Here is an 11,555-nt window from a genome sequence, read left to right as displayed (position 1 = left end):
ACAGCGACAAGCTGTTAGAATAAATGAATTTAACAGCGTTGGGACTGGAGCAAAGAATCTGCACAGCGCACTTTATGGAATCTCTTCATAGTCATAGTGCTTAAGGGGGACCTTAAGGACCTCTTAATCCTACACATGGAATAATTTAAGGTCAGAGACGGTAAGTGACTTAAGGTCAAACAGTGAGTGCTGATGCTAGATTTTGAACCCAAGTCTTACACTCTCCTATCACACCATGCTTTCTATAGCAATAGAGTTTACTTCCAATATACTCTCCCATCACTTCAGAAAGAGGTGCCTGACCCTAGAATCTTAGCTGTCTGCTTCCTACACAAGACCTTGCCTCTCATTCCCATCCTAGCACTCCACTTTCTTTATCTCTTCCCTTCCCACTCCCTGCATTATCTAGGACAGAGGACTAGGTATATTTGATTTATTTTGCACAGTAAAAATTGAAACATGGTCACATTTGTGATAAATATAAGGGGAAATGGACTTTGGGGCAACTGGAAGTTTCTCAGTAATTCCCCTTTGTCCCCTCACCTGGGGGTGGGGATGGTTAGAGATGGTTCTCAAGTTTCCAGTGGTAGTGGAATCAAGGATTGTGGAGGAAGAACTGTCAGGGAAAGCTGTTTAATCTAGGCTTCCAGAGGCCAGAGGTTCTTTCTGGAGCAGGCAGCAGTTGACTTGAGTCACCGGCACCACTCTGGATCTTGGTTCCATCTCCTGACATCCTGAAATACAAAAAGAAATAGACAAGACTGTGGAAGAGGAAAATTACTTGTGTGTGGGAGGGGTGGTCTGGAGCGCTGGAAAAAGGCAGACAGGATTTAAAAATGACACTCATAAAGTGTGACAACAGGCAGAATTTTCCCCATGGCTTTGCACCAAAAGGGATGGGAAGGTTATATTGCAGGTAACAAAATGATAGATTCTCAATAATCATTGAATTAAGAACGTATCAATCACTGTATTGACTTAAAACTCTGAGGGATACATTTACTGACACATACATTCTTTAATCATTCTACCTTGTCCTCTTTTAGGATAGTAAAGGGTTGGTAGAATAAATAGGCTACACTGTTATGGCAGTTCCCTGCACTCATCCCTCAAACATGTACTGACTGACTGTGTGCAATGCACTGAACTGAGGGCTCATGGGATGCCCATCAGTCAATGACTACATCATCTAACTTGTGTTGCAGTGAAGGGAGGAAGGAATGTCAGGAGTTATTCCATTCTTGTAGGAAACAAGCCAGCCAGCAAGCAAGGAATAACAAGCTAGCTAGGGCCAATTCATTTATCACCGGTTCTTTTACAATATCTGATTTGTAACTACCGTGTCTCAGCCTCAGGGAATTTTAACCCATTACTCTGTCTGGGAAACATGTATCCCTAAAACTGCTCTTACCTTCGATCCAGAGTATCACCAAACACCTACTATGTGCCAAGTGCCTCGCCTTCACTATCTTACTTAATTCAAAGAACCACCCTGACAATTAAGTAATAGCTCTTTTTATGCTCCCTTTAAAACATGGAAAACAATACTCAGAAAAGTCAAGCCTTAACCCATCTGAATCCAAAGCCTGTGTTACGCCACGCACGCCATGCTGCCTTTCAGCAACAAGAATAGTCCTGATGCATCATGTTTGGTAGCAGAGCTCCTTTTTCTCTGAAGGGTACATCACTTGGGGAGGTCAAACGGGCCTTTAATATAGAGTGAAAAGAGGGGTCCAATAAAAAGCCAAGAAAGGAAGTGTCTTACCAGATTTTCTCTAACCAAAGTTAAGGAAAAATACGTGTTCAGGAAATAACGCCACCAGATTTCAGAGACATCCAAGGAAAAGGCAATCTTCAGTTAAGGGTATTCTAGACCACTGGTCACATTTTAGGAAATTTGCAGCTTTACTCCACTTTTAGAATAAACATCACAAGTTAGCTAAAACTTTGGTTGAACAGGTATTTTTATATTCCTAAACTGTAAGAATGCTCTCCACTGAAGGTGAAGTACATTTCCACTTGTCATCAGGATCAACATACACCTCCAAATCTATCTTAGCTCTTCACAAAAATTTCCCTGTACCGAAGAAGAGAGACACCAGAGGTAAAAAAGAGAAATTTAAGAGGATAAAATACATAAAGGTTTATGTCATTGTCACCAAATGCTTTTGAAGCCCAGAGAACTAGCCAAGTGGCTAAAAGTGCACGTGTGTGGGGGGGGGTTAGCTTTATTTAAAGACAAAAAAACAAAACAAAACAAACAAAAAAAACCCCACAACTCCATAGTGATGAAGATGTGGGATGGGGCCAAGCTTTAAGATGCCAAAAAACTTTGCTTTAAGTCTAGCCACATTTGCTGATTAAAAAAAAAAAAAGAAAAAAAAAAAGAGGGGTAAGCTTCCTACCAGGGCATAGGCATGAGTTGAAATGTTTTGAAAACAAAGGCTTGGCTTACCTAGAATCTCTACTATGACTTCCCTTACTCCAAGACAGCTCTTGAGTCTGTAGAAGAGAAACAGAAACAGCCATCTCCATCCTCTCTCCTCCCCCCGCCCTTTAAATGACCCTGATTTGTCAGCTGAGGCCAAACACAGGAGCCAGTGCAGGAATGTGTCAGCTTAGGTTGACGTTGAAATAAAAAACAAAGGCAAGAGCAAAGTACTGTGAAAGTCCTAGATACATCTCTCGAAGGCAATGTACAACTAAGGCCCACTACACGATAATCAAGATTTCAAATTAACCCTTCTCTAAGCTCTACTGCCCATGGCAATGATCGGGTCATCTAGAAGATACAGCATCTGAGGTGTCGTTTCACCTAAGTGTAAAGGATTCCTAGCCAGGGAAGGAAGAAACAAGGAACTGGATGCTGCTCATCTCCTTCCTCTCTACCCATTCCAGCTGAGATACAGCAAGGACAACGCAGAAAGTTTCAAGTTCTCTTAGCTCCTCTTTCCACAGATTATGCAGCAAAGGATTTGAGTAATTCGCATGAAGGGCACAGTACAGGGATGAGGAAGGAAGTAAAGTTGCTGGAACATCTAACTTGCTATGAACCCAGCAGACCCAGGGCAGACTGGTTTAGCCAGCACCCCTGTGAATCAAAAACCTGCAGCCCGTACTTGTTTTCTCTGTTGGCACTGGTCACTAGCCCCTCCACCCACATCTGTATTTTCAACTTTTGACTCTTGGTACAGTGTGAACAAAGGGAAAGGAGAGAAAACAAAATAAAATGATAGGGCCATAAGGTAACTGCAGTATCAACTTCTAAACAGGTATCAGCCTTCTTACACCCTTTTCCGTGGACTTGCAACCAAGCATAAAATGCTCCCCTGCCGTTAGTCAGAAGCAATTTGAGACTTAATTTTACATTGCACTTGCTCCTTTCCTTTAAAGCATGTGTATTTCTCCTTACTTCTAACGGAGGGAGAACAGGTTGTTTTAATACTTAAGAGCTGCTAGCTCACTTGCAGATGAATCTCTTGTGGCTGTCTATGCAGTCTCAATGAGTTATTACTCAGCAATTGTGAACAGCAGCTGACCAGACTTGTCTATACAGTTACTCATAAGCAAGTATGAGAAACGCCCCAATTCCCCAAAACCCATTTGGATGGTGTTCGTGTTACTGTCTACATACATGAGGAGGGTAACTCATCCCTCTTATACAAGATTGGCTTAAATTAAAACAATTTTAGGGGATGAAGTTATGCATTTTCAACATGCGCAGAAAGACCACTGTGTAAGTCTAAAAGCTGTTGCTTCCTTGGAGATGGAGAAAATCAGTTGGGCAACAAGGCTCCAGGAGGGGACAAGGAAAAGGGTGAGCCAGATTCCAGAAGCAGCCAGTACAATTTTTAACACCCTACACAGTGGGTGTGTTCCTAGGCTATTTCTGAAGTGTCCGGTGACACATGCATGTAGTTTCATGTAATGACGGCTATTTAGAGCCTTCTACCCTGCCAGTGACCCAGGCGGGGTCTAGATCCAGTGACACTCTCTTTACCCCTTAAAGCCAACATTCCATTTATTAAGCTTCACTGGGGTATGAAAAAGGGATGGGGCAAGAGAGGGGGGTTAAATGTGGCTTATGTATGACGGGCTGCCAACATGAGCAAGAAGGGTAGATGGGGTAAAGAACTGACCAGAAGGAACCCTACCAACACTACCCCCGCCAACTCTATGCTTGCTTTAAAATTTTTCGGGGGGGGGGCAGAAAATCTTAAGTAGGCTCCACGCCCAAAGTGGAGCCCAACGTCGGGTTTAATCTCACAACCCTGAGATCATGATACCTGAGCCAAAATCAAGAGCTGGACACTTAACTGAGTTATCCAGGCGGCCGCTCTACGCTTGCTTTAAAAATGCTTCTTCACTGACAATTGTACAACTTTTTGAATACATACACAAATAATTATCCATACAATATATCTCACTTCATTACCAACCACTCCTTGAATATCTTGTCTGCACCCCACCCATCATCCCTTTTCAAAACTGAATTACACAAAGGATCAAACAGAAAACCCACAAGGTCATGGAGATCTGAGAGGCTCAGATTGCCTTCAGTGACACTGAATGCTGAAGTCAAAGGCTGACACCTGGATCAGGTCAGTGTGAGAGGGGGAAAGTCAACCACACAACAAAGGAAACCATACTTTATTAAACTGGAAAACAAAAACATAATACTGGGGACAAAGATAAAAAAAAAAAGGAATGGTTGGAAGAGAGGCAAGTGTAAGTGGTCACAAGGAAGGGACATGACGGGTGGTCTGTGGTATCTGTGCCTCAGAAATGAGAAGGCGCACACAGTCCCCTCGCACTTAAACCAAAAGCCAATACAATCAGATCTTCAGAGATCGACCCAGGATTCCTTTCTGCATCCTGTCGTTGGTTTCACCTTCAGCCCTGGACAGTCACGTAGAAGGGTCTCTGCTGGAGAAAATTTAGATTTTCCAACCATAGGCCTGTTCCACAAAGCAGCAGTTCCAGCTCCTGGAGAAGTTCCCTCCTAGTTGCGCTCACCACAGAAGTCAGGAGCCCTTGGTCAAAGCCCCAAATCTCAAAGAAAAATGTCAAACCTTCAGAACTAGTTATTTTATTAAATGATATTAATACACATTTCAAAAGGATTTCATTGTTGTTGCCTCTAAAGCATGTACTTGTTTGGTTTTCCACACTGAACACGTGAGAATATCATCCAACATATCTAATTTTAATCTTAACAGGCACCCCCGCCCATTCAAAAAAAAGGGGTGGGGAGGGAAAAAAGGGGGAAAAGCAGTAATTTACAGCGGCTTCAAAACAATTAACAGCTGAAGCTTAATTCTGCATGAACCGGTAACTTCAGGATTGATAGTGAATATTTTGCGATTAGGAAGTTAGCACATTCACATTATCTAGATAGGTTAGCTGTACCATATATGTCACAAACATTGTATTCCTGGGATCAGAAAGGATAAAACTCCTACTCGGATCATTTTACTTTCCCTGGCATCAAGCCAAATTCTATTTATGCTCACCTTTTAAGGAGGGCAGAGGGGAGCAGGGAGAGGGCTCTCATCTAAGCTGACTGAACAGTAAACTCTTATACAATACTTAAGGACTTGATTTCTGATACTATCACTGAGTTTTAAGTGGTACCAGTGTATTCACGACCCCCCCCCCATTCTCTGTCTGTGATTTTACAGTGAGCACCAAGGACCTCAGTAACAACTTTGCATATTCTGCTTACATATAAATCATGTCCTTGCAAAGACACACTATATTATGCTTTCTTTAAAAAATTTTTTGTTTATTATATTTTTAAACTCAGGTTGAAATACAAAAGTCAGAGCATGGGCACGGAGTTTTAAATCACAGACACAGAAAGGATAAAACCCCTTTGTTTCATGTTATGAATACCAGAATTGTCTTCTTTTGTTTCTCTATATCACATATATACATTGTCATCATTTACTGCTGTAGACAGATTTCCTTAAAGTTAACAGCTGACAGTCAAATCCTCACTTCCATCCCAAAACAAACTCAATGAGGATTTTGTGGCTTAAAAAGCAAAACACCCTGCAAAAAAACCCAACCCTTAAAAGTCCATCTTTTAAACTGTACAACTAGGTCTTCCTTTCATGTATTAGTCATCATGCTTTTGAGGACAATTACCCTGCCCCAACATTCAGGAAGCCACTTTCCTGACATCCCCACAATTTCTGATAAAATCAAATGGTCAGAGAGCCTCTTCAAGTAAACACTACTTTTAGCTTAAACAAGAGCAGCAGAAAGAATTCACATTCTTTTATTCTAGAATGAAAAACATCCCACTTAATTTCTGCAAAAAAATGTTTCAGTTTTGAATCAGTTAGAACTCTCCCTCCCCCTCCCCCCACCCCTACCCTTCCTCTTGATCACACTTTTCCCTAAACAAATGTCTCAGGACTCAAGGTAACTATATTGTTTCTTTGCTTTGCTACACTATATACCCCATCCCACGCACGGTCATGGTATCATGCATTTTTGTGGGGAGAGCTACAGGGCAGAGAGGCTGGAGAGGGTCAAAGACAGAAAGAACAGTTGACTTAAGACGAGAAATGCATCAGGAAGATGAAGGACTTTCAGCCTCCTAACCACAGAACACATGGCGCGCCCAAATAAATAACATGGAATAAATTACACAAAAACTCCCAAACTACGATGCACAACTGGTTTAAGCTGCTCTTTATCTGAAAAGCAAGTTTATTCTGACACAAAGAATCATCTTCTGTCACTATGATGTCCACTCTCCTCCATCTTTAATATTTCACTAGAGGAATCCAAAACAATCCCCATACTTCCTACAGTTAGTTCTCTGCTCACTTGGAAGAAAATATGAAACTTGCTAGAATTCCCTAAAAAAACAAAACAAAACAAAACCCAACACATATTGTTTTACTTATCTAGCTGGAGATTACCAGTGTGTATACCTTGGGGTAAGACACTAAATAATACAAAATAATAGTAAAGCAATCTTTGCTTTTCAGTGTTCTTAGAAAAAAGTTATAAACACTCAAAGCGTACTGATTGTCTTTTTTCCCAGTACTAGTTGTAGAAATACAAAGAAGCCTTCCAGTTTGGGGAGAAGGAAAGCACACACTTCTCATGTAAAATGACTAAGGGGAGAAACGTTCTTTATTTCCTACTGGGACCGGAAGGTGAGGATAAGGCTTGAGCCTTGAAATGTGACAGGCTGTTAGCTGTAGAATGGGGTAATTGGATTTCTCAGGTCCTCTGTAAAGGTAAGTCTAGTGATACCCACTTATCATTAAGACACACCCAAAGACGTGTAAAGCTTTGAAAGATACCACTGAACCTCCTCTTCTGAAATACCAAGAACTGGGGTAAACACGGGACTAGGGCAAGGAGGAAAGAAAGATGCAGGCCCGTAGTTCCCTTTCCCTAGTAGTTAACCTTTGTTAAAAACCACCAACAAATAGCACTTACATTAGGGAGGCACCACAGTAAAAATGTCTACCTTTTACATTAAAAATTTCAGGGATAAAATTTTAGTTTCGCCTTTATACCAGTTGTCAACTGTCATGACTTTCTTTCCGGCCAAAGCAGAAGTGAAAACTGAGGGAGAAAAAGTCAAGAAAGAAAAGCAGGAAGCAAGAGCTTGGTGCAAGACATATCAAACTACCTCAAAGTCTCCCATTCTCATTTATGAGGGATGGGTAGGTCACACTGCGCTGTTAATGGTTCCTTTCTCTAACTCTGTATTGGAGTTACACCTTGTCTTAATCTAGAGAGTATATCCAGTCCCCCTTCTTTCCTTCCAAGGATAAAGAGGAATAATTTTTACTAGTACAGAAGGAGATCTGTATCTCCTCAAAGTTAATGATGGATAGTCCTTAGAAGAGGATTTTATTTTTTTAATTAAGATTTCAGGAGAAAGGTGAAGAACCCAACTTCAATATGTCTTTAAAAACAAAACAGACTTGACAGGTCCGTGGTCTCCCACCTATCTTCCCTTGCAACATCTTTTGGCTTGTCAGCAGGGCACAGAGCATACAGGAAAGGGAGCCACGCTGGTCACAGTAGTTACTTAATGGGAGAGAGAAGGGGACAGGAATCCTTCTATTGACTACGTGATAAGCCAAACCCAAAATAACATCCCAACATTGCACATGTTATTCTCTGTACTGATGGAAGTTTTATTTCAAATGTAATAATACTCTTCAATAAATGGGATAAAATAAAATCTGTTTTCCTCCCCACCCCTCAAACCCCCAGCCAAGTGAAGTGGCTTTGGTTGTGTTTCTTTGCCCCCCCACCCCCTTTAAAATACAAGTAGCTTGGGGAAGGTCGGTAAGTGCAGTAGGAGGGAGGACTGGATGGAATAGTGAAATGTAAGCATGTATGACTTTTTAATTTGGAAGGGAGGCCCTTTGTCATTAAAAAAAAAAAAGTCAAAGGAAGGAAAACAAATAAAAACAACAATAAACCAAACTCCTACTTCCAATGCTCTCTAGACTGTTCAAAATGCTTTTCCCTTGGTTTCCATCAGTACCTGGGAGGGAAGAATGGGCGTTTTGGTGCAAAGAACGGAGGGCCCCTAGCAAAAGGTGGCCTGGGTCTCTTTAGACTGTGGAACGGGTCTCTGCTGAGAAAAGGTTCCCTAGGCCGAAAGTCTGGCCGGGGATTCCGCAAAATCATACCACTCCGGTTGATGGCGTCTCTGTGTGAGGGACCCAAGTGGGGGCCACTGCTGCTGTTGTTGCCTCCCCCACCTCCTCCTCCATGAGCTGGGCCCAGGTGCTCCAAAGAATGGGAGGGTAGGCTGAGGCTCTCTCGTACACGGCTAAGGCCAGGGCCGTTGAGGTCCCGTTGGGTGGGGCCTCCATGGTCCCTGGGTCCTGGGAGCACCCCAAAATGCTCAGCCAGGGTCCCTTGAAGGAGGGAACTATGGTCCTTGGGAAATACTGCCACAGCTCCCCGCCACTCCGTGCTCTGCCAGTGGCGGGGCTGGGAAGGGTACAACCCCAGAGTGGTCAACGGGGGGTGGAGGAGGGGGTGGGGTAGAAAAGGGAACACCACTCCCACCACTGCTATGTTCCCCAGGGGGTGGAGGAGGGGGTGGGGTGGGGAAAGGAACTCCGCTGTGCTCTCCAGGAGGAGGGGGTGGGGCGGCATGGGACAGGGCCGCCTCCTTTGTGAAGGGGTTCGAAAGATCCACAGAGGGTAGATGAGTGGGTGCATCTCGAGAGAAGATACCACCATGATCCTTAGGAGGGGCAGGTGGGGCAGATGATGGCCCCACTGGCTCTCTCTGGAAAGGTGTCCCATGTTCCAAGGGGGACGGGGGGAGATGATGCTCAAATGTTGAGTTGAAACTGTTGGAACGGAAGCTGCCGACACTTTCCTGAAATTGGGGTGCCCGTTCCTTGTATGGTGCCGCTTTAAAGCCAGTGAGGCCTCCGCTGCCCCCACCCCCAAGGGATGCCAACTCAGAGGCACTTGAGGGGCCATTGTCAAAGGAGCTGCCTGAGGTGCTCAGATCAAACCAACCCACCCTTGAAGCCTCGCGCCCGTGTCCTCTATTCCCCTTCCCAGGAACTCGGACGGACTCTACGGTCTGTATTGGCTCCCCTGACATCCTCCTATTGGATGCATTATGATAACCCAAGGTTTCTATAGGGGCCCCCTTCTCTTCGGTGCTATCAGGCAAGTCTAAGCAGGAGGAGGAGACTCGGGTTTCTATGCGGTAGTGCTCTTCTTGCTGCTGCTGGTCAGTGGCTGTCAAGCTGGGCTGGGCGAGGTTTGAGAGACCAACACCATCACTTGAAGTGCCCTTGCTGGGTGCCTGGCCAAAATGCTTATCATCTGAGGGCTTTCGGGAGGCGTTTTTAAGCATATTCTTAAACTCAATCGTCGACGTGGTGGAAATGGTGGGGGCCAGGACTTTCTCCACGCCTGGTGTGGGTGGGTGGCCCGTGGGAGCGGCAAGGGTATTCTGCGGAGAGAAAAGGGAACGATGTGGGACTGGGTGAGGAGGGTCTGGGTACTGCTTCTGTGGCAAACCGAGATGCCCAGTGGTAGACTGAGACAAGCTATTGTGGTTGGAGTCAGGGGTGAAAAATGAATCATTCTTACTCGGTGATGGTGACCGGTCAGACCCTGGTTCATTCCCTCTTATGCTGAAGGCACCAAATAGCCCAGGGGAAGAGGAGAGACGGTCACAATTCTCACTAGAGTCCAGGAGGGCCCTTACAGATGGAGGGAAGGCAGACTTTACCCCGAATTCTTGGGCCCTGTGGCTATAACTGGAGAGGATTGGCTGGTATTCGGCGGTATCGGAAAGCTTGCTTGACTTCAGGATAGACTTGGCTGGCTTCTTCTCTAGGTTCATCATGGCAGAGGGCGGAGGCCCTGAATACTCAAAATCTCGGTAATCCTCATCTTCCTGGAAAGAAGTATCTGGGTAGAATTTTTCCTGTGAAGAGTCCATCAGGGAAGATGGTCTCTCCATTCCATCAGAAGGCTGCTTATAGGGTGATTCACTGCCCAGGCCAAAAGGTCGATATGTAGGTACAGAATTGGAGAGTTCCCGGGGGTAGCTTTCCTCTCTCCCAGGGGGTGGTGATCTTGTACTGCTGGGTGTTGAGGAACCAGGGCTAATGATCTTAGAAAGCAGGGACATGGTGTCTACACTGCTGGATGTGGGCTTGTCCATCATCTCATCCTGGGTGGGCGTCCCACTCCTTTCATCCCGCACAGGGGTTCCGTCAATGTTGTCGATTGACGTGCTAGTAGGGCCACGCTGGAAGTCTGAGGGGTGGCTTTCTGCTGGGGCACTGGACCCCAAGCTGCTCAGGATTGGGATGTTTAAGTTTAAGCCACTGAAACCAGGATTACCTTTTAAGAAGTTGTGGATCTTCATTTCCAGGCTTGGAGATGTGGACTCGGACTCCAGCTTTGGCTTGGAGATCTCTGAAGACTGGCACATGGCAACTTCAGTAGGTGGGGCAGCAGGGTTAGTAGTGTGGGTTCCTGTAAACCCAAGAGAGTTGGATGGTAGCTTAAAAGTAGTGCTTGGGAGCCCTGGGCTTTGCCCAATTGAGGCCTTGCTGGCCGATGTGGAAGAGACTTCAGAAGTTGATGAATTAGGAGAATAGCTGAAGCTTTTGGGAATAAAGGATTGCGTATTGGAGGGCAGATTTCTTCCTTTTATGCTAGAGACTGTGGTGTTGGCAGGGGAAGCTGAAGTGCTCTGGGTTACAGCTTCACTGGCCGGGACTGGGTTCCCAGTAACACTCTGAAGTAAAGATGAAAGGCCTGTGGAAACAGAGATTAGAGGAATTAAAAAGAACTGCCTACCTTACAATAAAAACAATGTAGGCTAATCGGATATTCTCATTCATGCCAGTGGGAACCAGATGGACATTAAAATATGAGGCCAGAGGGAACTCAGACCAAACAAGCAATGGCTAAATGTCATAGAAAATATCTGACCTATTTCTCAATATAAAGAGAGCAAATTACTGAAATGTTTCTAGTACAGTCATCAAACATGCCCAACATGGCATAATAAAAGA

General features: G+C 44.5%; 1 protein-coding gene across 1 annotated transcript in view; it reads right to left on the bottom strand.

Moving 5' to 3' along the window:
- Positions 1 to 4,635: 4,635 nt before the first annotated feature.
- The window catches only part of RPRD2 (regulation of nuclear pre-mRNA domain containing 2), a 90,984-nt gene continuing 84,064 nt past the window's right edge, over positions 4,636 to 11,555 (bottom strand). Inside the window, 2 exon segments of the mRNA XM_002919308.4 lie at positions 4,636 to 8,955; positions 8,957 to 11,295. Coding sequence (XP_002919354.1) covers positions 8,524 to 8,955; positions 8,957 to 11,295 — 2,771 coding nt within the window. The 3' untranslated portion in view covers positions 4,636 to 8,523.

This window comes from Ailuropoda melanoleuca, chromosome 2 (assembly GCF_002007445.2).
Source record: "Ailuropoda melanoleuca isolate Jingjing chromosome 2, ASM200744v2, whole genome shotgun sequence".
NCBI classification, from domain to species: Eukaryota; Metazoa; Chordata; class Mammalia; order Carnivora; family Ursidae; genus Ailuropoda; species Ailuropoda melanoleuca.
This window is presented reverse-complemented; position numbering and strand designations above follow the sequence as displayed.